At 43.4% G+C, this 25,470-nt stretch overlaps 1 protein-coding gene across 1 annotated transcript in view; it reads left to right on the top strand.

Annotated features, from left to right (window-relative positions):
* The window catches only part of macf1a (microtubule actin crosslinking factor 1a), a 231,471-nt gene that overhangs the window by 85,049 nt on the left and 120,952 nt on the right, over positions 1–25,470 (top strand). Inside the window, exons 6-30 of the mRNA XM_047383195.1 lie at positions 6,744–6,910; positions 6,999–7,111; positions 7,676–7,782; positions 7,885–8,004; positions 8,254–8,349; positions 8,592–8,719; positions 8,797–8,890; positions 10,035–10,189; positions 10,744–11,038; positions 12,092–12,220; positions 12,310–12,387; positions 12,807–12,968; positions 13,102–13,206; positions 14,205–14,300; positions 14,442–14,567; positions 16,610–16,762; positions 20,290–20,301; positions 21,904–22,058; positions 23,444–23,570; positions 23,664–23,847; positions 23,973–24,139; positions 24,539–24,717; positions 24,812–24,950; positions 25,049–25,242; positions 25,423–25,470. The exon at positions 25,423–25,470 is cut by the window's right edge and continues 112 nt beyond it. Of these exons, the coding sequence (XP_047239151.1) occupies positions 6,744–6,910; positions 6,999–7,111; positions 7,676–7,782; positions 7,885–8,004; positions 8,254–8,349; positions 8,592–8,719; positions 8,797–8,890; positions 10,035–10,189; positions 10,744–11,038; positions 12,092–12,220; positions 12,310–12,387; positions 12,807–12,968; positions 13,102–13,206; positions 14,205–14,300; positions 14,442–14,567; positions 16,610–16,762; positions 20,290–20,301; positions 21,904–22,058; positions 23,444–23,570; positions 23,664–23,847; positions 23,973–24,139; positions 24,539–24,717; positions 24,812–24,950; positions 25,049–25,242; positions 25,423–25,470 (3,329 nt within the window). The remainder of the gene's footprint in view (positions 1–6,743; positions 6,911–6,998; positions 7,112–7,675; positions 7,783–7,884; positions 8,005–8,253; positions 8,350–8,591; positions 8,720–8,796; positions 8,891–10,034; positions 10,190–10,743; positions 11,039–12,091; positions 12,221–12,309; positions 12,388–12,806; positions 12,969–13,101; positions 13,207–14,204; positions 14,301–14,441; positions 14,568–16,609; positions 16,763–20,289; positions 20,302–21,903; positions 22,059–23,443; positions 23,571–23,663; positions 23,848–23,972; positions 24,140–24,538; positions 24,718–24,811; positions 24,951–25,048; positions 25,243–25,422) is intronic.

Here is a 25,470-nt window from a genome sequence, read left to right as displayed (position 1 = left end):
AAGACATTTTCCATTTCAAGACGTTTTTGAGAATTTTGCCCTCATTATCATTAAAAGGTCTCAATCAGATTTGGATCATCCTTAAATTGCAGTCGAGGTGCCAGACAACTTCAGTCCAGGGGCCCCAAATGGCCCCCGGGCCACACTTTGAACATCCCTGGAAGACTTTAAAAGTTACAACTTGAGAAAATCTCAAGAAACAATTGAATTAGTTAAAATAATTAAAATATTTAAAATGATCTTCATATGAAGAGGGAGATATTCCAGATGTATGAAATAAAATGTAAAAAATATTTTGGACCTGAACTTCCTACTTCATGGTGGAGTGAGAATAAAAGAAGTTTAGTTTTATTGTTAATTTATTTCTCCTCTGAATCTGACAGAACGATACATAAACCTCCAGAAATGCTCCGAATCATCCCTTATTCTTTGACTGCTCTTCCTCATTGGATTAATGGAGTTTCTGGCGCAGACCTAAAACCTTCAACTGGTTGGGACTTTGGATCTCTATGACGGGGGTCCAAGCAGCTTAATTCTTCCCTGCCTTTTCCCTTCCAGAACCAGTTTGGGTTTGTTGAATATTTCCGTCTGTGTCCAGCTTTCATTCATCTCTCTGTTGATTTGACTTCATTAATTCCATTCATGTTGTCCAGTGGACCAGAACCACTGACAGTGAAACAGTCCCAGAGCATGATGCTGCCACCACCATGCTTGACAGTTAGTACGGTGTTCTTTAATTTGGAAGCCTCGCTCCTACTCCCCCAAACATACTAACAACACTGTGGTGAATTAGCTCCATCTTTGCTTTGTCTGACCAGAACATATTTGGCCCGTTCATGTGGACAGCTGTCGGGTCTGTCTTGGTGTCACCCTCTCAGTCTGCGCTGATTTAAAACAAGCTTCACTGTAGAAAGAGATTCTGGTGTTTCAGTAGCTTCCAGCTCATCTGGACCAATCTTATCATGTGAGAGGAACAGTTTGGGTCAGATAGTTGAAACCTGAACCCAAAAGGATCCGAAACACATCAAAACTGTCGATGTTTGCTGTAAAATTATTCAACCCTGGATTAAAAAGAAACCATTGAACCTTCATTCCCAGGATGAGTGGATGGACTGGCTAAAACTCCAGATTTACAGGACAGGATATCAGTGATGTCATTTTAAATCAAAACAGCACCAGGCTCAACATTAATTTTAAAACAATGGTTCTGCCAGCAGTAGTTATCCCGATGACTGCTGTGTTTCTCCCTCACTCCGGACCACAGACCGCAGATATTTATTCCCAGGAAATGGGGAATAATTCAGTTCCTGGACCTTATTTTCCAAACCACTGGTCTCTGGTGCTTGGAGGAACTCCTGCAGCTCATTTAGTTTGAGTTTGGTTCCGTTGCATTCATGTGTTCAGCGTGTCACAGCGTCATTCATGTGTTCAGCGTGTCACAGCGGCATTCACGTGTTCAACGTGTCACAGCAGCATTCATGTGTTCAGCGTGTCACAGCGGCATTCACGTGTTCAACGTGTCACAGCGGCATTCACGTGTTCAACGTGTCACAGCGGCATTCACGTGTTCAGCGTGTCACAGCGGCATTCACGTGATCAGCGTGTCACAGCGGCATTCACGTGTTCAGCATGTCACATCGTCATTCACGTGTTTAGCGTGTCACAGCGGCATTCACGTGTTCAACGTGTCACAGCGGCATTCACGTGTTCAGCGTGTCACAGCGGCATTCACGTGTTCAGCGTGTCACAGCGGCATTCACGTGTTCAACGTGTCACAGCGGCATTCACGTGTTCAGCGTGTCACAGCGGCATTCACGTGTTCAACGTGTCACAGCAGCATTCATGTGTTCAGCGTGTCACAGCAGCATTCATGTGTTCAGCGTGTCACAGAATCATTCACGTGTTCAGCGTGTCACAGCGGCATTCACGTGTTCAGCGTGTCACAGCGGCATTCACGTGTTCAGCGTGTCACAGCAGCATTCATGTGTTCAGCGTGTCACAGCAGCATTCATGTGTTCAGCGTGTCACAGCAGCATTCGTGTGTTCAGCGTTTCACAGAATCATTCACGTGTTCAACGTGTCACAGCGGCATTCACGTGTTCAGCGTGTCACAGCGGCATTCACGTGTTCAGCGTGTCACAGCGGCATTCACGTGTTCAACGTGTCACAGCGGCATTCACGTGTTCAGCGTGTCACAGCGGCATTCACGTGTTCAACGTGTCACAGCAGCATTCATGTGTTCAGCGTGTCACAGCAGCATTCATGTGTTCAGCGTGTCACAGAATCATTCACGTGTTCAGCGTGTCACAGCGGCATTCACGTGTTCAGCGTGTCACAGCGGCATTCACGTGTTCAGCGTGTCACAGCAGCATTCATGCGTTCAGCGTGTCACAGCAGCATTCATGTGTTCAGCGTGTCACAGCAGCATTTGTGTGTTCAGCGTTTCACAGAATCATTCACGTGTTCAGCGTGTCACAGCAGCATTCACGTGTTCAATGTGTCACAGCGGCATTCACGTGTTCAGCGTGTCACAGCGGCATTCACGTGTTCAACGTGTCACAGCAGCATTCACGTGTTCAGCGTGTCACAGCAGCATTCATGTGTTCAGCGTGTCACAGCAGCATTCACGTGTTCAACGTGTCACAGCGGCATTCACGTGTTCAGCGTGTCACAGCGGCATTCACGTGTTCAACGTGTCACAGCGGCATTCACGTGTTCAACGTGTCACAGCGGCATTCACGTGTTCAACGTGTCACAGCAGCATTCACGTGTTCAGCGTGTCACAGCAGCATTCATGTGGCGTTTGTGTTCTTTTTGGATCATGAAGACATGAATCTTCTCTCGACTCTTTCCGCCTTTGTTCTCGTGGTCTAATCAACGCAGCCCAGCCTGTCCCTCCATCCTGGATTTTCCCTCTGTCTCCACCCACACACACACACACACACCCACACACACACACACCCACACACACACACACACACCCACCCACACACACACCCACACACACACACACACACACACACACACACACACACACACACACACACACACACATGCTGACGTCTGCAGGAGTGTGAGGCAGAAAAGGATGGTTGTTTGGTGTGTAGGAGAAAGGTCATTGGCTGTAATGACAGGTTCACTTTCTCCTGTGAGCTGAAACTTCTCATTTACCAGAAATGTAAACAGAAAGCAGGAAAAGGTCATTTAGAAAGCTGACAACATCAGTTTAAAACCAGCTGAATCACATCAAATATAGGCGTTTTTAATGGTTTCAGCACCGATGATGAACTTTTCTAAATGTTCGTTTTCTGAAGCTCCTCCAGGATGCAGCTGGTTCTGAGTAGTTGAGCTTAAAACGTAACGGATGTTTGCAGCAGGAGGTTGTGTTTAAAGTAGCAACAAGCAATGTTGAAATGATGGATGACGTTGCACAAATAATATACAGCTAAAACCAAAAGTATTCATACCCCTGAGGGTGTGTGAATCATTTGGGTCTTAGCTGCACTTAGAAGCAGAAGTCTTTCATCCAGCAGTGGTTTCATCAGCAGTTCTGAAGGTCTTTAAAACGTGTTTCTCTGGACTTTGGCTGCTTTTCCATTCAGTTTGGGTGTGAAACCAGAACATTTTCAGCCTGTTTACTCTGAGTTAAGTATCATTAATGAATAGAAAGGGTCTTAAACTAAAGAGAGGAATCATGCTGGCGGCTCATCTGTTCCACATCAGGTCGGTGAAGCTGGTTGGACAGACTGAAGATAGGATTTTAGCTCCATTCGCCCTGGCCTGCAGTAGAACATCACCGCAAAGATTATAAATGTGTTAAATTAAGGTTAGTCTGCAGGAGAAAAGTGTTCAAACCCTGAAGGAAGTCCAGCAGGTCCAGAAACACCGAGGCTTCAGCTGTCAGGACTGGACTCAAACACCAAGAATTCTGAAAATGAAAAGAAATCTGGAATGGATCAGAACATTTTTGCACTGGGCGGAGAAAGATGTTTGCAGCCATGATCAGCCAGGTGTTATTATTGATTGTATATTGGTACAGCTTCCAGATGGAGCTGATTGACAGACACCAATCTGGACCGTACACAAATAAATGGTTCTGGTGCTTGATGAATAATTCTGGAGACATGTTCTAATCAACAGCGAAGTGTTGGAAGGAAGTGGGATTGCTGCTGAAATTCTGTTATAATTTATTCTCTCTGAAGACTCTATGAATTATAACTGAAGGGAATTCTTGTGTATTTATGTAAAACTGGTCAGGTTTACGTAAAAGGAACGACCCAACAGAACCTACTAGCCTCAGTGATGTTTGAACTCACCATGGATGTGTTGGAAGGGGCTCCACTGTTCCAGTTCAGGTCCATCAGCTCCAGGTTGTTTAGTTTTGGTCTTCTTCACTTTATGAAGAGTGGTTTCAGGTCAGCTGTGCAGCCCAGCAGCTTACATGGACCTGCTTGGTCCTGATGAACGTTCATCAGAACTTCTGTCCTTATGATGGTGTTGAGTCCAGCCGTCTCTGTTTTAACAGCTGCTGCCTGTTTCTGTTTTCTGCATAAACAGATTGAAAATCCACCGAGCTGCTTTGTCCTTGAAAATGCCTCATCCATCTGTTTGTCCGTCCGTCCATCAGAATCAGAACCAGCTTTATTGCCAAGTTTGTACATACAACAAACAAGGAATTTGACTCCGGTACACTTTGCATTTTTTTTGTGTTATAAGATATATTCTGCATATATCTTTATGTCCTTAAATACACATATACAAGGTGGAATTGTGACTTCAGTATGAGGTTGGTTCCGTCCGTCCGTCCGTCTCCAGCCTTTTTCTTTTATCATCTCATTCTTCTCCTCCACATTCTGAAGTCCAATAAGGGGACACGTCTCTGAAGGAGGACCGGTTCAGGAACCTGCTTGTTTTGACTTGCAAAAGGATTTTCCAATTTTACATTTAGTCCGACACTTTCAGCATCATCTCTGCTGGCTTTTCTGGTGAGAAGTTGCCCAGCCAATGACAACACCGGATCTGATGCCGCTGGATCGTCCCTTCTAGTGCATTATACAGTACCGCACAAAAAGTCCTGATCCAGTCCACATTTCTTCTCTTTTTTCCCTCCAAGCAGTCAGGCTTTCCATTAATGTTTTAAAGTGATCTTGATGAACAGTTTTTAAGAGTTTCTTTAGACTTTGGCTGCGGAGGAGGAGCTAACAGAAAACAAATCGAAACTAATAAAAAGACAGATTTTTCAACCTCTTGAACCCTTTCACTTCCCTGTTAAATTGGGCCCAGTGTTCTGAGGTGTTATAGTTTAACTGATCAACGTTTGTCCAGAAACCAAGAAGAGGTGAATTATCCCTTTATGACTCTGCTCAATCAGAGCCCAGCTTCAGTGCTGTATTGTTTCAGTGCTGGGTTGAAGCTTGTTAATCTGATCTATGAATCAAAAATGAGCTCCTTAAACCCAAGGAATGAACCAATGTGGGAAAGAAACAGCTTTTGATTGGATCTGAAGGGTTTGGCACAATAAAAATTCCCAAAGATGAAGATTTTACCTGGCAGGAGGAGTAGGAGGTTTAACTGGAGGATTTCCTCAATAGTTTTGTTGCACAGAAATCCAAGATCAGAACCCGAGTTAAAACAGAAGAAGCTGGAGCCGAATAAATGTGTGTCTAGGTAGAGGTGAGTCTCATGACATCGGCACATATACAGAGATGTTTAAAGTGGAAATGTTTTAATATCTGGGAAGTCCCAACTTGACGATCTGGATCAGTTCTGGTTTGGTTGGGATGGTATATTTCTACAGTCTGAATGCTTTGGGATATTTGGACAGTTTTAATCGATGGGAAAGGCCAAAATCCATCCGATTCATGGATAAATATCAAGACACCTGGTAGTAGCTGCTTTTTGTTGCCTCTAAACAATGGGGTGGTTGCTGGATGATGCAAATGATGGGCTGGAATCATCCAGGACCTGAACAGAACCGGGCTCCGCAATAAATAAGATTGCTGATCCTTCTGACTTCCCCCTTCGGCTCCGGTCTGATGGTGTTCATTTTCCTGGTTGTTGCATCCCAAAGCAGTGGAGGATGAGGCAGCGCTGCAGCAGTGGACGTGCAGGACTGTGTTTTCCCACCTTAGTGAGGCCCTGTGCATTAATAACCGGTTATATTTGCTGAAATGTCATGACGTTATTTCTGCATACCTGCATGAAGGTGTTGAACTTCACAGATGTTGACTTAGTGTGAAGCCTCTGAGTTTCTGCTGCACAGATTTAGCAGTCATCTTTTTTGGCCTGGTCGCTCTTCTCCCTCCCGCTCTGCATTTTTGGCTGTTGCCGCAGTTTTCCAGCATTCTCCGGACTTTTTCCAGCTCTGCATGAGCAGCAGGCAGAGAGGCAGAGGGAGATCGGAGAGGAGTCGACTGATTACAAAAACGGCAGCCAAGCACTGAGAGGTACTGCTCATACATCACCCTGCCTGCGTCAGTGTGGACAAACAGTCCTAAACAGAGGGAATTGAGAGGACAACTGTTGCTCATTGTCCAAAGAAGAAATTAATTAAATTATACATGAATGAAACTGTTCATAACTCAAACATACTCAGTATTTTCAGTATTAATGGTCAAAGACAGAGAGGTGAGAGGAAACAGCAGGGTTGAATCAGAGTTATTCTTTGCATCTTGTTTCTGAACTGGTTTCCTGCAACATCTCATCTTGAAGTAACTCTGGTCTCTGTTCTTGTTCCCTTTCAGATCTCTGAGATCTACGTCTGCGGCGAGTCATCTGACCTCACAGCCAAAGAGAAGCTGCTGTTATGGAGTCAGCAGGCCACAGAGGGCTACGCCGGCCTCCGCTGCGTCAACTTCACCTCGTCGTGGAGAGACGGACACATGTTCAACGCTCTGCTGCACAGATACAGGTCAGAGCATGCCGCAGACTGACCTGTGGTGCAGTTGCAATAGACACACGCCAACATGTTTTCTCTGTGTGTGTGTTTGCTTTTGCAGGCCTGACCTCATCGACATGGAGGCCGTAGGCCGGCAGAGCAACCACGAGAACCTTGAGCAGGCCTTCGAGATTGCAGAGTCATTAGGGGTGACGAGACTGCTGGACGCTGAAGGTGAGGCTGTGGACCAGAAGTGTTCTTCTAACGTAATGAAACAGAACTTCCAGCAGTTACATTACTGTGGTTTTCCTAATATTTACTTTGTAAGTCTGGCAGCTTCACTCTGAATCATTCAGGCATAAAAAGGCTCCTAAACTTAAAAAATGTTCCTGAGGTTTTTCTGAGGGTCTAATACCTTAAAAATGTTCTCAGAGAAGGTCATTAATTACAGAAACGTGACATAAGAGCTCAGGATGACTTCTTCAAAGTCTTCAGCAGGAAAATGGTGCATCTTTGATTCCCTCGGCCTTTAAGGTCTAGTGGTTTAACTTTTATTTATGTAGAGTATCATATTTTAAACCCTAACCCATCTTTCCCAGCTGGGCTTCAGCAGCCATCATGGTTGCTCATGTGGTCCTCTGGATAACGAATTGTTTAAATGTTGCAACATTTTAATTTATTTTACAAAAAGAAATAGTTTAAACTTTCTAGTTTTATTAGTCTGGTTTTATTTAACATCTACCATATATTGCTAATATTATGTGATTGTTTTTATGTTTCCTCTGACCTTCTCCTCAGATGTTGACGTTCCATCTCCAGACGAGAAGTCTGTCATCACCTACGTCTCCTCGATTTATGATGCTTTCCCTAAAATCCCAGAAGGAGGAGAGGGCATCGCTGCACATGTATGACCTGTTTGCTGATGATTCGAATTTTCTTCTGTCCTTCAAGATCTTCAGAGTGAAAGTATTGTTCCTTCCTTTTTCCCCTGTCTTCCTTGTCATCAGGAAGTGGACCAGCGCTGGTCGGAGTACCAGTCCAGGTTCTCGTCTCTGGTCCAGTGGAGCCGCCAGCATACAGCCCTCATGGCAAAGAAAAACTTTCCACAGAACCCAGTTGAACTCAAGGTGAAAGATCTGATGGATCTGCTTTATTAAGAACTTTTCTGCTTTTGTTTTATTCGAAACAACTTTCCAACTAAAGGTTGCCCAAATAATTTCATAGCTGACTGAATCTCGTTAACTGCTCAGTTTTTCTTGAAGCCCTCGGGAGAAATTCTGCCGCCATGTTGTAAAATCCGTGTTACAAATGCGTTGGTTTGTTGAACTGGATCACTGACTGGGTTTGAGTCGCACGGTCTCTATTTCCTCCTGCAGGCACTTTATAATGAGTACATCCATTTCAAAGAGACGGAGATCCCGATCAAGGAGACGGAGAAGGTTCACGTCGAGCATCTCTACAAGCTGCTGGAGGTGAGCGCGGTCGAACACACAACCGAGTATAGGATGGTCGCCGAGCTCCATGTGCAGGGCCCGCCGTGCGTCACGGGGCTGAGCTCAGGGGGATCGGTTTCTGTTTGTGTTGGTTCCTGAAGCAAAGTGGTTCTGCAGAACACAAACACATGACGGCTGATGAAAGCTGCCTCTGTGTTCCCACTCAGCTGATGTTACCAGTGACCAAGACTTATGATCTCTGTGACTGTTCCCGTTTCCAGGTTTGGATCGAATTTGGCCGGATTAAGCTTCCTCAGGGCCTCCATCCCAATGAGCTAGAGGAGGAATGGGGCAAACTCATCCTGGAGATGCTGGAGAGGGAGAAGGCCCTCAGGCCGGCCGTGGAGAGGTGCGGAAACACAACCAACAGTTGTCATCATGGTTTGATTTTAGAGAAGTTACTGTTGAACTTGTGTGTGTTTCCAGAGTGGAGCTGCTGCTTCAGCAAGCCAATAAGATCCAGAACACTGCTGTGGACTGTGAGGAGAAACTCACCCTCGCTAAGAACACTCTTCAGGCTGTGAGTTCTCCAACAGTTTTAATCCCAGCTTTATTGTTCTCAGCTTTATGATGTTTGAGTTATAGTCGCGCTTTAAGTTGTCGTGCGGGGCTCCTCTGACGCAGACGGTGCTGCAGTATTCTCCGAAAAACACAGGGGGCGGTATGTGACATAACCGGTGAATATGGTCAACACAGGGCAGGGCAACACAAAGACATACAGGACAAACAACCACGCACACACCCATTCACACCTAAGAGCAATTTAGAGAGACCAATTAACCTCACAGTCATGTTTTTGTGCTGAAGGAGGAAGCCGGAGTACCCGGTGAGAACCCACCCACGCATGCATGGGGAGAACATGCAAACTCCATGCAGAAAGACCCCCTCTTAGACAGAGCTTCGTATTCATGATGTGGGACAAAACATCATCATCAAGAAATTAGGATTTTTAATCACAATCATCTAATAATTAGGATTAAACTGACTAATTATTTTATGTTATCCATAGATAGGAAAAGAATAGAATAAAATTAAAAAATATTTAAATTCATAAGGAAAATAAATTAGGAAAATGTGATTAAAAAGAAATAAATCACAAAGAAAATAAACAAAAAAATGAATTAATTATTATTTTTCAGACTTTTTGTTTTTAATGTTCTGGGGGTTTGCTTTTATTTCTCTGCTTTTTTCTGTTTGTTCAATTTTGTAAAATGTTCTGAGTAAAATCAAAAATAATAAATTAATAAATAACAGATTGACGTGAAAAATGTTATCTTAAATATCTTTATTTAAATGTATTTTTTTAGGATCAGGGGACCTCTGATAGCTTGGAAAACCATTAAACTAAGAAGCAGAGGTTGAAACAGTGCAGAAAGTTATGAAACAAGAAAGATCAATGCAACAGTTTGTGCTTCAATGGCAGTTAATTCAGAATCAGGGTTTATTGGCAGGACATTTGTTGTCATATATTTACTGGTAGTTGGTGTATACACATAAAGGCCTGATATGGCAGTAAAACAGATGTGCATGTCGCGACCTCTGGCTCCCCGTTTTTAGAGCAGTTATCAGTGTTTGTATGAATTACTGCTTGTTGGCGATATGATGCATTCAGCAGTCCAGCAGCAGCAAGGAAGAACCTAAAGGATGGTTCCTCTGGTTTCCAGGACATGTCTCGAGCAGAGAACGGCGAGGCGGTGCAGTGCGAGGGAGAAATGGCATGCTACCTGCAGGACTGTGAGGCGTTGATCAGACTAATCGAGCAGGATCTGAAACTCCTTCGAGAGGAAAAATACTACCAGGTGGATCAGCTGGCCTTTAGGTGAGACTTCACTGAGTCTAGCGAAACCGGGCGGGATTGGTGCAGTGATCCAAGAGGGCGGAATCAGCTGCTAGAGGACATTCTGCTAATTCTGTTTTTGTTGCTAAATGGGTCAGTAGATGAACATTTGACTTTTGTTCTTGGATCTTCAAGAAGGTTGAAAACCAAGAGTCACATTTAACCTGCTTTAAATCTCATTTGATTAGAACTTGTTGTTGACTCGTCCTGCACACTAAACTAATTCTGCCTCCTCTAAAACACCCTTTGACCTTTTCATGACCTTCCTAGGGACAGGAAATTCAGAGAAAAACACCAACAGAGCATCTGCAGCATGATGGCTCCATCAGACCTGAACCTTCACAGCTTCTGTTTTTACAGGAAACATATAAATATACGGGAATAAATAACACTCTGCTAACCATTTCATAAAGACCTTATGTACTGCAGCGTTTTGCTTGCAGCCTCACGGTCGTGTTCCTAATGTAACCTGGGATACGTGGTTAAAAGTTTTTTCTTTCAAATGAGCGGCTGACTGATTTCTCAATCATCCGCAGAGTTTCCTGCCTTCAGGAGGAGCTGGTCTCCCTCCGTCTGCAGTGCTTCAGCGTCTACAGGAAAGGCAACTTCTCTCAGGCCCTGGGCACCACCGGCACAGAGCCACCCTGGCAGAGAGCCACAGACGGAGGCCTCTCTCTGGGACAGACCCTGCTGGGAGCCGTGGGAGCAGTCGGAGCCGCTCTCCTGCGGCGACCGATGGCTCGCTCCCAGCTGGTGGCCATGTCCTCATCAGAGGATGAAGGAAGCCTGAGATTCATCTACGAGCTGCTTGGATGGGTGGAGGAGACACAGGTCAGCCTCTGGCATGCTAAAGTTCTACCCGCAGTCATTATTTCAGGTTGTTTTTAAATGTATTAATTTCAGACGGACAGCTCTGTGGGTCTCTTAATGGTATGATTATGATTTCAGGTCTTTAACTTCTTAAACACTCCACTTTTGAATCCATTAAGTCCCCTTTGTTGAGCTAGCTGTAGATAAAAACATGGTAAAGGAATTTCCTTGTATGTATTTGTAGCTCTTTATGTCAAGTAAACAACAAATGTGGAGCAGGAGGAACCGATTTTGTTGTGGAACGCCTTTGCTGACCACTGGTTGTGATCCATCAGTTTATGGTGAAATAAAACACAGATCAGAAAGCTGTGATCAAGCTGCCATTTGTCAGAACTACCGTGTGATTTAAATCTACATCCAGAGGCTCAGACACGCTCAGGCTCTGGTTGCTATGGTGATTCCCGCCTCTTATGGGGCACACAGGACAATAGACGGGACTTGAGCCTTAGACAAGCTGTCTTAATCTATAATCTCTATGGAAAGTCTTGAGTTGTGAGTGGCAGAACTTTCTCCACCTGAATATGAACATTTGTATTTGTGTTTACAGTGTTTTTATGTAGGAAATAAGACCCGTCCCGTTATGTGTGTCCAATGCATTATGGGCTGATTTAATATAAAATGATCAGTCGCATAGCAGTGGAGGAATCTTAAACTGTAGTTTAGTGTAAGAACAGTTTCTAAAAAGCCAGTCCAATCGGGCCAAGTCCAGCTTCCTGTGACCAAGGTTTGAACTTTGTTTCTACTTGACTGAACGGCTGAGCTGCATGCAGCTCCAGGGAAGGCTGGGTTTTCTCACTCCTTCTACCATCAGGATGTTTGGCAAATTTTATAACCATGCATGGTATTACAATCAAAGGTCACAGTGGACTGTTTCTGATCAGGTTTTAGGGTTTCATGTATTTATTGTGTGACTCTTCCCATATTGATGAGAGTTAAAAAACATGACAAAACTGAATGATGTTCCAAATTATTACGAGGTTCTTGTGGATCCACAATATAATTTGTGTGTTTTAGGAGCTGTTGGAGGGAGCTGAATGGGGTGCAGACCTCCCCTCTGTAGAAAACAACCTCCAGGAGCACAACACCATCCATACGGCTGTGGAGGAGCTGCTGAGCAGCCTGCAGGAGGCGCGCAGCTACGAGGTGCAAAAACATCACCTGACAAAAGGAGATTTGTAGTAACGCTTATGATTGATAATTAAGATTTCTTCTATTGAAATTTTCTCCATTAGGCAAAAGTGTCTCCAAACTTTAAAGGTAGTTACTCTGAAACCTTGGCCAAACTGGAACAGCAGTACTGCAAGCTACTGGTAAGCACCCAGAAGGATTTGTCTTTGTTTCCCAGTTAATCCCATTACAGCATGGCAACAAAATTGTTCATCTGCTCCCTGTGTGCTCCCATTTTCCCCAGATCCTTGCTTTCCATGTATTAATACCTTCATTCACTTGTCTGATAAACATGCAGAGATGTTCTGAAAAATACGTATTTTCATGCTTTACAACATAAGACATTCATTACATAAAAAAAAAATGTATGAGTATTTATTTATGAGTAATGGTAGGTCCCATAATTAATAGCTTTATGATGATGAATGTCTGACTAAATGTCCTTTGTTGCATCTATGACTGCCTTACAAATCCCTGGAAATGCAGCCCAACCAGCAACTTAACCCAAGTTGGCCAAACAATGAGGCCGCTGATCATCACGATGTTTGTGTGGTTTCCATAGGAACATTCGTCATGCCGCCTGCAGAGCTTGGAGAGCCTTCAGGGGTTTGTGTGTCGCTGCACCGAGGAGCTGATCTGGCTCAACGAGAGGGAGGAGGAGGAGATCTCCTTCGACTGGAGCGACAACAACACCAACATGGGCGCCAAGAGGGAGATGTACAACGTGAGTGATGGAGATGGTCAGGGAGACCCAGGAGAGGCCACGAGCATGACAAGTTCTCCGTAACCTTTCACACTCAAAGTAAACACACCCTAAGGCTACATGTTTAACTGTCTGGTCCTGGTTCTGGTTCCAGGTGATGAGGTTGGAGTTGGCAGAGAAACAGGATGTGATGCGTACCCTCCAGGAAACAGCCAACCACCTCTGTCAGGAAAACCATCCAGCCAAGCAGACTGTGGAGGTAAGCTTGGACCTTTGTTCTGTTCTGTCTGGTCTGATCACTGTGAACAGATTCATTTTTCCACCCAGAGACCCAGTTGATCAAAGCTGCGCTCCTTTCCGGACGTAACTCCTGCTGGTTAGAGTTGAGTCTGTTAGCTTGGTCCATACTCTGACCATCTGTCAGAGTATGGATTTATTTCATTTCCCATATTTATCCTCCATTTTCCCCTTAATGTTATGTTTATGCACGTTAATGGGGTGGATTTTTTTTTTTCAGTAAAAAATAAAAAAACTTTTTGGTTCTATTTGCACAAAATAGTCAAAAGCGTGATTTCTGTCATGCTGTGTAGGTCATTAATACTAATTGGTAGAATTGTTAAAAAGGACCTGATAAATTCAGACTCTTCCTGCAGCAGACGCGCCGAGTCGATGGTCTTATTTCTAGCAGAAGTCAAAGCTCTTCTACAGGCTTTTACTTTTTGCGTCTTTGAAACATAAAATAAAGTACCTGCTGAGCTTATTGAACAAGATAATTTCAGGAGCTCCCGATACAAATAGTCACGGTTATAAATGAATACTTTCTATTAAGTATTTTCTATTATTCATTTTAAAGCTTGTTTTTTTAATGGCTCCTCCTGTTTGCGTTTCATCTGAGGAAAATCTGAGGAGGGAATCAAACTCATCATTTTTACTAAGAGATTATTTGATTCAAAATAAAATACATTATAAAAATAAACAAAGTGAAACTGATGAGAAACTCGTCGGGTTTTTCCTGATTGTTTTGTGTCGGCATCGATCGCAATGAAAGATCGTCCAACAAGGCAGATGTGTTATTAGCATCCAGCTTTAGCATTATGGAACATAATAATACTAAATATTATATCCAAACAGTCCTAATGTGATGATGATTGTGATTCGATATATTGTGCAGCGCTACCAGTCGCTGATGTCCAGGTGGGTGAGGGTTTATTGACTGTCTTCTGCATGGACCCTCCTGGTCTGACTCTGTGTTTTCAGGCCTACAGTGCAGCCCTGCAGACTCAGTGGCAGTGGGTGCAGCAGCTGTGTGTTTGTGTGGAGCAGCATCTCAAAGACAACACCGCCTACTTCCAGGTGAGGTTAAGGCTCTGTTTACGTTCCAGGACCGTTTTAAACTAAATGAAGCCAGCTTTGCTCTTCAGATTTCTTGTCTAGCAACATTTCTACATTATTGAGTAAAACATATTTTAATGTCATGTCTGCGTTTTCTTTCAGTTCATGAGTGACGCAAGGGACTCTGAGTCGTATCTCCGTCAGCTTCAGGAAACAATAAAGAGACAATATACTTGTGACAAGAACAGCAGGCTGAGCAAACTGGAGGACCTGCTGCAGGACTCCATGGTATCTGACCTTCATTCAGAAATCTCCACTTTAATCCAGTTATTTTCCTTAATAAAGCCATGCCCACTGCTTTCACTTTATCCATCCATCCATCATTACTGAAGACAAAGCCCAATCCGTCTCTCTCCGTTTCATCCTACCATCACTAATGAACACAATACATAACTCCTCCACTTGAGGCAGAGACTGAGCCCCAACCCAGATGTTGTCATCCTACATCCATTCAGGAACCCTGGCCTCAGACTTGGAGGAACAGACTCTCCTCCCAGCAGCTTCACACTCAGCTGTGAACGGGTCTGGTGCACGCTGGAGGTCGTGGCCTGAATAAGCCAGCAGAATCACATGATCTGCAAAAAGCAAAGATGAAATCCTGGAGGTCTGAGTCCTGAGTCACAAACAGAAGCACCTCTGAGAGTAGTGTGGGGATCTAGTGTCTTTCTGCCCTAGCATTGTGTTAACACACACCTGAATGCTCCAGAGTAGCAGCCTGCACAGGTGCTCACTCTGATCATGCATGTTTGTGTGGAAGCAGTCAGGATAAACCTGTTTTTAAACAGTTTTCCCATTTATTGGAAGCTTGTTGAGGAGCTTCTCAGCACGCTTTGTTTCCGTTTGTATTTTAAATCATTTCCATTTCCTGTTAATGGAGTTTCCATCTCGATGTGCTCCATATCTGACAGGAAACCTTGAACTTCACACTTCAGTCTTCAGTTGGCCCAGAAAACGAGGAAATCATGAGTGTTTGTTCAGGCAGAGTTTAGCTTCTCTTTTGACACATTTGACCTTGTTTTAATTTGTGTGTCTATAAATCCTGCTTCAGATGATCTGCTGTTGCTATCCTGACAGCAGCTTCTCGTCTCTCGGTGTGAGATTCATCTCTGAGGCTTAATGTGAAAACGTATTAACACAGACCTGTGATGTGCCTCCCAGTCCGTGTCGTCATCCATCTCCCTGCACATGCCGACCCTCCTGTCTCCCTGTTGTTTCTCCATCTTGAATGTTCGATGAGGAAACTTAATCCTGCTTGTCAGGGCAAAGAGCTCACAGTTAAATGTTTAATGGTCGGTGGCCGAGCATCGGGTCTAAAGACTCAGGCCGATCCAGACGCTGAAGCTGAAGCTGGACAAACCCAGTAGCTTCACATGAGAAACACTGGGGTTGTGGGTTGGGACTGGGAAGGAAAGGGATTATTCTGTATCAACTTTCTGCAGGTTCCCTGGTTTTATGTCTCTGACCAACTTTTTCAAGTGCTTTAAATATTGATCAGTCCAAGATGTTTAACAGTCTTCTTAGACAGCGTCACTGTCTCCAAACCATAAAACATAGCAAGACCCTCTATGGTTTATAATTTGGAGACAACACCACTGTCAAAAAGGCAGGAGGTAGATGAGATGTTCACTGGGAGGGACCAGAGTTAGAAATGAGCAGATCGGAGCAACAGCTAAGGCTGGAAGGTTTGGAAATAAAGTTAAAGACGGCAAGGCTGAGATGGTTTGGACCTGTTCTGAGAAGAGATAGTGGACACATTGGACAGAGGACGTTGGAGATGGAGCTGCTGGGTAGTAGGAAAAGAAGAAGAACCCAGAGAAGATTCATGGACGTAGTGAAGGAAGACATGGAGATGGCTGGTGTAACAGCTGAAGAAGTAAAGGATAGAGTGGGATGGAGGCAGGTGATCCGCTGTGGAGACGCCTGAGGGGAGCAGAAGAACTTCAAACGTTTTCAGATTTTGGTTGAAATGACAGATCAGGTGAAAATGGTTTCTTTGTTTTTCTGTCATATCGTTTAATAGTGTTCCTGTTCTCTTGTGATGCCGTTCCTAATTCTACCATGTAGCGCCACCTGTAGGTTGACATCATAACCAACACTACAGATCCAGCCACAGACCTAGAATATGTGTTGGTCCAAACATATCTGGGTTCTGATGGTTCCACACGGCTATTTTACACTCTCTCACTTCTCATCCCTCTTACCTTTATGGCTGAGCTAAATCAGAACCTTTAAGGTCCAGTTTGAGTGATACGCTTTTGTTCTTCCTTTAGGAGGAGAAGGAGCAGCTGATTGAGTACCGAAGCACAGTGGCGAGCCTCATGGGACGGGCCAAGACGGTGGTCCAGCTTCGGCCCCGCAGCACCGAGGGTCTGCTGGGTGGGGCCACGCCCATCAAAGCCATCTGTGACTACAAACAGATAGAGGTACGGCAGCTGAGCTTGACCCGTTTCTAGGTGCTGTGTCTCTGGTTCAGAAACTGTTGATTTATGCCAGCTCATCTCGGACCTTCACCAACAAGCACCTCCTCCTGGGAAGTCCTCCTCAGTGCAGTCAGGGTTGCTTTGGTCAAATGTGGTGAAAATATTCACACTTTACTGTTAATCAGGAGGCAAGGCACAAACAGATGTTTGTTCAACTTCAAGAAATTATTGGATAAAAAGATGAGAGGATGAAGAAAGAAGGAGATAACTGACAGGAGGCAGGTGTGTTGGCCCACCAACCAGTCACCAAAAGCTAAAAAAAGGTTTATTTCTCTTCATGATTAAAAAGGTTCTGTTCACCAAATGCGTAAATTATTAATAAACATCTCATTCAGAACCATAAATCGTTGTTAAATCCGTATTTATAAATGTGAATATTGAAATAAAATTGTTAAATGGATACATTAAACTGATTAATTAAATCTAGAATTATTTTAATATTTAGATATGTCATACAGTAAATAATTAAATGTGGAAATCATTCATAAAAAGCAGTGGGTGCGGTGCTGTTGGCGCTGGGGTGTACGGAGGCCTTAGTCCTCGACACAGGATCCAATCCTGGCCCGTCAACGTTTACTGCTTTTCCCCCACCGTCCCCACCCTATTTCATGTCAACTTACTTTCGTAAGTCCATTAGTTTTACTTAAAGCTGCAGTAGGGAGTTCTGAGGAAACGGTGGATTTAGCCGAAGGTTTAAACAAGCACACCTTACAGGTCCCTCCCCCTTGACACCTGCTGTGCTACAGCCCTCCCTCCACAGCTCCTCCCCCATAGCGTAGCGTGCCGTGTACGTTCAGCCTAGTAATCAGGGCCACCGATGACGGCAGATTTAACAGCTATGGCTCATTCACTGGTAGGGACGAAACATCAACGATATGCTTACATTGACTAGGACCTGCCCATACTTTGAATAAAATCTTGGTTCTCAAATTATTAGCGCAGCATCATGAGCACAGCATCGTCAGCGCAGTGCCGTTAGCATGGCTCCAGTCTTGAATGACGCTATGCGCTGTCTGGGGGAGGGGTGTGAGCAGCGCTTATATGAGCATGGTTGACACCGCTGAGGCACTTCTCCTGGCTCTGATTGGTTGGTTCTGACCGGGAGCGGTGAAATTCTGCAAATGGCAGTAGCACCACTGGGAGGAGCGAGAGGAGCTTGATTTTTTTTCACAGATCATCTGTCTCATGTTCTGTTGTCAGGACATAGTGACAGTTTTAACAATTATGTAAGAAATACATTTTTACAGAAGTTACCTACTGCAGCTTCACATGATCAAATATATGAGTCCCTTTTTGAGAAATGCTTTATTGGTTGATCCTTTGGGGCATTAAATAGATAATAGGGTAGATAATAAGAGTTATTTATGACATGAATTATGGCACACAACGTCATTTAATCTGCTGTGTTCAGCTCAGAAACAATATAGGATCCAGAGGTTCTTCTGTTGAAGTTCAGAAAACATCCAAAGGATATTTGAGTTTAAACTGAGAGGAGCCTAAAGCTGCCAGATTCCTCCTGCTGCTTCTGACTGACTCTTAGCTGGGATGTTTTCAGGAACTCTAAAAGTTAATTACAGGTCCTTCTCAAAATATTAGCATATTGTGATAAAGTTCATTATTTTCCATAATGTAATGATGAAAATTTAACATTCATATATTTTAGATTCATTGCACACTAACTGAAATATTTCAGGTCTTTTATTGTCTTAATACGGATGATTTTGGCATACAGCTCATGAAAACCCAAAATTCCTATCTCACAAAATTAGCATATTAGCATATTAAAAGGGTCTCTAAAGGAGCTATGAACCTAATCATCTGAATCAACAAGTTAACTCTAAACACCTGCAAAAGATTCCTGAGGCCTTTAAAACTCCAAGCCTGGTTCATCACTCAAAACCCCAATCATGGGTAAGACTGCCGACCTGACTGCTGTCCAGAAGGCCACTATTGACACCCTCAAGCAAGAGGGTAAGACACAGAAAGAAATTTCTGAATGAATAGGCTGTTCCCAGAGTGCTGTATCAAGGCACCTCAATGGGAAGTCTGTGGGAAGGAAAAAGTGTGGCAGAAAACGCTGCACAACGAGAAGAGGTGACCGGACCCTGAGGAAGATTGTGGAGAAGGGCCGATTCCAGACCTTGGGGGACCTGCGGAAGCAGTGGACTGAGCCTGGAGTAGAAACATCCAGAGCCACCGTGCACAGGCGTGTGCAGGAAATGGGCTACAGGTGCCGCATTCCCCAGGTCAAGCCACTTTTGAACCAGAAACAGCGGCAGAAGCGCCTGACCTGGGCTACAGAGAAGCAGCACTGGACTGTTGCTCAGTGGTCCAAAGTACTTTTTTCGGATGAAAGCAAATTCTGCATGTCATTCGGAAATCAAGGTGCCAGAGTCTGGAGGAAGACTGGGGAGAAGGAAATGCCAAATGCCAGAAGTCCAGTGTCAAGTACCCACAGTCAGTGATGGTCTGGGGTGCCGTGTCAGCTGCTGGTGTTGGTCCACTGTGTTTTATCAAGGGCAGGGTCAATGCAGCTAGCTATCAGGAGATTTTGGAGCACTTCATGCTTCCATCTGCTGAAAAGCTTTATGGAGATGAAGATTTCATTTTTCAGCACGACCTGGCACCTGCTCACAGTGCCAAAACCACTGGTAAATGGTTTACTGACCATGGTATCACTGTGCTCAATTGGCCTGCCAACTCTCCTGACCTGAACCCCATAGAGAATCTGTGGGATATTGTGAAGAGAACGTTGAGAGACTCAAGACCCAACACTCTGGATGAGCTAAAGGCCGCTATCGAAGCATCCTGGGCCTCCATAAGACCTCAGCAGTGCCACAGGCTGATTGCCTCCATGCCACGCCGCATTGAAGCAGTCATTTCTGCAAAAGGATTCCCGACCAAGTATTGAGTGCATAACTGTACATGATTATTTGAAGGTTGACGTTTTTTGTATTAAAAACACTTTTCTTTTATTGGTCGGATGAAATATGCTAATTTTGTGAGATAGGAATTTTGGGTTTTCATGAGCTGTATGCCAAAATCATCCGTATTAAGACAATAAAAGACCTGAAATATTTCAGTTAGTGTGCAATGAATCTAAAATATATGAATGTTAAATTTTCATCATGACATTATGGAAAATAATGAACTTTATCACAATATGCTAATATTTTGAGAAGGACCTGTAATTATACATTTTTACCTAAGCAGTACTCTGCACCTCTGCAGCTCTGCCTGGACATCCAGCTGCTAATGTTGTTGTTATATTTAGTTCTTGGTTCTGGAGGGTCGGTATGTTCACTGGAGCGTAAGTGTCCATCTGAAGCAGGAAGGTGGTTTGGTTTGGCTGCAGGGAATCTCTGGAAAGTCGTGCACAACAGTAACTATCTCTGCCTGGCTTTCTTTTTTCTCTCCACACCCTTCCTTCTCTTCCCACCTTCCTCTGGTCTGTCGGTTGGGCTGACAAGACCAACGTTCAGGTATAGCTGCCTCTCTTCTCCTTCTCTACCCTCAGATTCTCACTCTGCAGCCTTCTGGCTGCCTGCTCTCCTTCTTATCAGCTGATTCAAGACTGGTTTAAATAGTGCAACTCTGATTTGCTGCAGAGGTGAAGATGATGAATTATTTGCCTTTTTAGTCCTAAAATAAAGCCTGTTCTTAGTATAGGACAACTAAACTAACATGGAGGGCTTTATTTTTATCATGTTGTGTTCGAAGACCAGGGAATAAATTATTTTTGTGATCACAGCTCTGATTTTTATTAAATATATAATTAACTATTAATAATTCTAGGTTATCATAATTCCAGGAAAATGTTTAGATATGTTGAGATTGTTCCATAAATTGATGTTTTAATAAATTATAGTTTTTATTTTCTAATTTCACATTTACTGATTTGTTTTTAATTGTTTTAGTTTATGAATTTTTATTTAACATTATTTTTTAACATTAGAGATATTATACTATTAATTTCAAAGATATTTTCTGTTATTTATTTCATGAAATACTTATTTCTAATGTCAGGTGAATTTGTTTCGGTTTTTTTGTTTTTCTTTTGTTTCCCGACGTAACAAAATGAGATATTAATAAACAAAAATCCCACAAACATTTTAACTTTTATTTTGCTACATTAAACTGTTGAAATCAAAATCTTTATATTTGTTTTTACATTAAAAATGACATATGACAAATGTTTGTGTATTTGTTTATTAAGCTGCATACATTTATATTAAACATTAAAACAACATTTGGCTTTAAACGGGAACTAAAAAAACCGTAAGGTGTCTAATCATCCAAAAATGATTAGACATGGATTAAAAGTCTAAATATTCAGTGAATCTGGATTATTTTAATCACCAACAAAGAAAAACATTTGATTTCTTTAGAATTTCCTTAAATTATAGAACACAGATTGTGTAAAACAGCGTGTTTAACAAAGCGTGGAACAGGCAGGACAATAAATTCATTCAAATAAAGAAGCAGTTAAAAATATCAAATATGTGAATTCATTGTTTGGTAGATGTCTGCAATCAGCTGATAAGAGCTGAAGGAACTCACTGAACTGAACACATTCAGTCGGTCAGAGAACAACCAGCTCTGAATATGTTTCATGAATTTCCTGTGTTTCCATAATGTGCAAAGCTTTGCATTATTGCTGTCTGTGTGCAGGGAAGGGGCGAGAAAGGCAGTTTATAATCAACTAAAACGAAATGCTAACAATTAAAACCAAAGCTTAATTGATTGCAAAGCATCTTCGTTCCCATCTCAGTTTCTCTGATCTCATGATCATTTCAGGCCTTCTGCAGCTTCATGATTTGTTTTCATTTTATGCTTCATGATGAATTTGTTGCTCTTTGCTTTTGGTTTATGGGTTTTTTTCCTTTTTCTCCTGCTTGATTTTACCACCTTCGCCTTCTTCTACGGACCCATTCTGTCTCTAATCTGTCATTTCCTCAAACGTTCATAATTCCCGGACTTCATTTAAATGCTTCTGTTAATTCTCTCCCATATTTCCAATCATCACCCCACATTTTTATCCTCCTGTTGCCCTTCGTTTCTCCTCTCCATGCAACCCACCTCAGATCACGATCAACCAGGGAGAGGAGTGTGTGCTGGAGGACAACTCCCAGAGGACCAAGTGGAAGGTGATCAGTCCGACTGGGAATGAAGCCATGGTCCCCTCTGTGTGTTTCACCGTCCCTCCTCCCAACCAGGAGGCCATCGACACGTCTAGCAGGTCAGAGTCTCGTCACGGGGAATTAAACTTACTGAATGGTTTAGGTCTCATTTACATTCCAATTAAAATGAAAGCATGCGGTTGTTAAAAAAATAAATATTTTTTGTTTTTCATTTTTGGATATTTTACTTGTCTGCCTGACCTCACTGAAAATTTCACCCAGATAATTTAAATGTTTCTGCTTCAACCGCCTGGACTGGTGACCACACAGCATCATCCTGAGGGCAATAAATGGTCCCTGGGCCTCACTTTGGACACCGCTGGTTTAGTGTTTAATTTATTAGAGGACTGAATAGATGATATGGACTGCGTCATGGACGGCAATATCAATTCTTTGTAGTCAAATATGCTGATGTGCATATCACAAATTTATTATAACTGCCATGGTCTAAATCCAGGCAGGTTAGAATATAAACTCAAAGCTTACTGATATTTGGGTGAATGTCACAATAACCACGAGGTTTTTGTAGCCGGCAACAGGTTTCTGGCTGACATGTGACCATTCTGATCCTGCCGTGTTCCCTGAACTCTGCTTTTAAACATTTTCCAGAAATTTACAACAGGTGGAAGTCTGCCACCAACATGCTTGACCGTTAGTTCAGTGTTCTTAGGCCTGAAAGGAACACCTTGACTCTTCCAGGCATATTTCTTGTCATTGTGGACAAGCAGCTCGATCTTTGTCTCCTCCGACCATAACCCTTCTCCTCCAGAGAACATCTGGTTTGTCCATGTGGACAGCTACTAGTTTCAGTGAAGCATGAAGGTGTCAATTCTGGAGGAGGGTTTCGATTTTTTGGTCTGGACCTTGTCTGTCCACATTGGCGTTAAACTCACTTGACTGTCAATATTGACTGGTTTGAGCTTTAGTAGTTTCTGGTTCTTTCTGAGCATCTCAGCTTTTCATCTGACGGTGGCAGCTTGGGCCTCATGGTTGGCATTTGAACAGGCTTCCAGCAGCACAAGGCTCCCAAAACACATCAAAACGCATTTTGAAATGAACAAATCGGGCTTCTGAAATGTTCCACCCTTGGTTGTATGTATATTTCTGACCCTGTCTGAATACTAGAAAACAAATTCAAACTTATTCGACCAGTTTTTGTGTTTGGAAGTCATTAAAGGTTGTTTGTTATGTAATTATTCCAGCCTGGGAAAATAAATCTTTACATCCTTTTGCCCATCATGACTTTATCTAAACCTCATTAAATAACCATCATTGAATTTGTTGCGAATGTTCTCATGTGCTGCTGTTTTCATTGTGAAGCAAAATAAATGGGACACAGATCTGCCTTTTCAGTGAATGTTGTGATTGGAAACATTTAAAGGAACAAATGTCTGCTTTCAACCAGCTGAAGGCTTCAGGAGGGTTGTTTCCTTTATGAACACAGGACGGAGCAGCTGTACCAGAAGGTAATGTCTCTGTGGCATCAGCTGCATGTGAACATGAAGAGCGTGGTAACATGGCACTACCTCCTCAAAGACATCAGAACCGTCTCTGGATGGACCCTGGACACGGTGAGTTTCTGAGAGGCCTTCTCAGATAGTCCGAGTCTTAAGCTGCTGGGCTCCCTGGAAGTCTCACCTCTTCTTACATGCTTCAACCGTCAGGTTCGTAGTCAGAGTCCGTCAGAGCGCCAACGTGTGCTGGATCACCTGGGGTCCCAGTTAGCCGACTTCCTGTCAGACAGCAAAGAGAGCTCGCTGTTCACAGCGGCTGAAAGACGGGACCTGGAGAGGGAAGTTCAGCAGGCGCAGCAGCATTGCCAAGACCTGCTGCACAACATGGAGACGGGTGAGGACTCCATGATGCTCAGCTTTGTGTTTTTACATGTTTTAAGGTGTTTTGTGCGAGAAAAAATTAATTAAAGCTGCACTTTATGCAACCAAGATGTCTCTTTTCCTTTCCTGTCTCTGCAGTGGAGAAGGATGAGTCGGTGTCTGGGTCCTACCTGTCGGAGCTGCAGGACATCACTCTCCGTCTGAACGAGTCCGAGCGGATGCTGATAAGCGCCATCGAGACTCCGCCTCCCAGCCGGCTGTTAGCTGGCAGCTTTGACATCACGCTGCAGATTGCAGAGCAAGAGGTCAGTTTGAGCGCCATCTGCTGGTTTTAAAGGCAATGACACGTGTTAATATTTTACAAACTGGACTCCTTGTCGTTGCTGCAAGTCTTTTTTTAAATTGGTTTTATACTTTTGTTTTAGATGCTGTTTGAATGTTTTGCTACAGATGAAATGGGATCATATTGAATTTTTCTTTTAGAAGTTAATGCCATGGTTAAAGAACAGGAAACACTTTTTATTGTATTTTGAATTATTCTTATTTGTTCAATTGAAAAAATTTCTTTTAATGACATTTAATTTTTAATAAAAGAAAACAATGAATTAAATAACTGGAATAAATGATAAATAATAATTATTTGCTCAGTTAGATCACTAAAACAAAATTAGCTTTGATATTTTTCCTAATTTCTGCTCATCCAGAAGCTGAAATCTGAACTGGACTCCCTGCGCTCCAGTCTAGGCGACGTATCCCATCGCTGCGTCAGGTTCTTCGAGGAGAAGCCGTCGTCCTCCAGCGTTCCCCGTCTCCGGTCGGAGCTCAGTCAGGCTGTGGAGAGAACTGATAAACTGCACAACCTTTCAGCTGTCTACTTGGATAAGTTAGTGAAGCTTTTCATGTATTATTACACAGAATTAGCTCGAAACATTTTGCTTCCTTATGAGGTAAAATGTTTCTTCTTTTTATCTCTTCAGGTTGAAAGCAGTAGAGGTCCTGCTGCAGAGCCTGGATGAAGCGGAGAGCCAGGTCAGGAAGTATGAGAGCAGGCTTAGTGAGGAGGACGTCGTTCCTGCAGACATTGCAGCCATTCAGAACCTCAGAGACCAGCTGGGGGTAAAGCAGGCTCCTTCACCAGAAATGGTTTAACTGTATTTTTTCTTCCTCTTGCATGTCCAGGTTGACTTTATTAACACTGTTTGATCGTTCCTCAGAGGTGGCACGCAGAGCTTTCAGAACAAGAACACATCTTCCAGGCCTTGCAGGTTCAGGTGGGTCAGGCCAAAGAGGCGGGAGCTCAGCTCAGCAAGCTCCACCCGGACCGCAGCCCTGAGCTGGAACGCTACCAGGAGAGAGCCAATCAGATTGCGGAGAGGTGGACTGGAATCAAAAGCCAAACAGAAACACGGTAGGCAGTGTAGCTCACCCAGATCCCTGACTCTTGATAAAGGTTTTCTTCAGACTTCTGAGGTTTTTCCACTAATTTTGAAAAATTAAATGACAGTTTGGAGGTGAAATATAAAAAAATGAGACCTGGCTCAAGGCTTTTGCATAATGTTCTGTACATCCCTGTTGTCTTTAACTACAGACGGTCTGATCTGGAAGTTCTGGGCTTGGCGCTGCAGCAGTACAGAGA

Source organism: Girardinichthys multiradiatus, chromosome 13 (genome assembly GCF_021462225.1).
Source record: "Girardinichthys multiradiatus isolate DD_20200921_A chromosome 13, DD_fGirMul_XY1, whole genome shotgun sequence".
Lineage (NCBI taxonomy): Eukaryota > Metazoa > Chordata > Actinopteri > Cyprinodontiformes > Goodeidae > Girardinichthys > Girardinichthys multiradiatus.
Note: the sequence above shows the minus strand (reverse complement) of the source record. Positions and strands in the feature narration are given on the sequence as shown.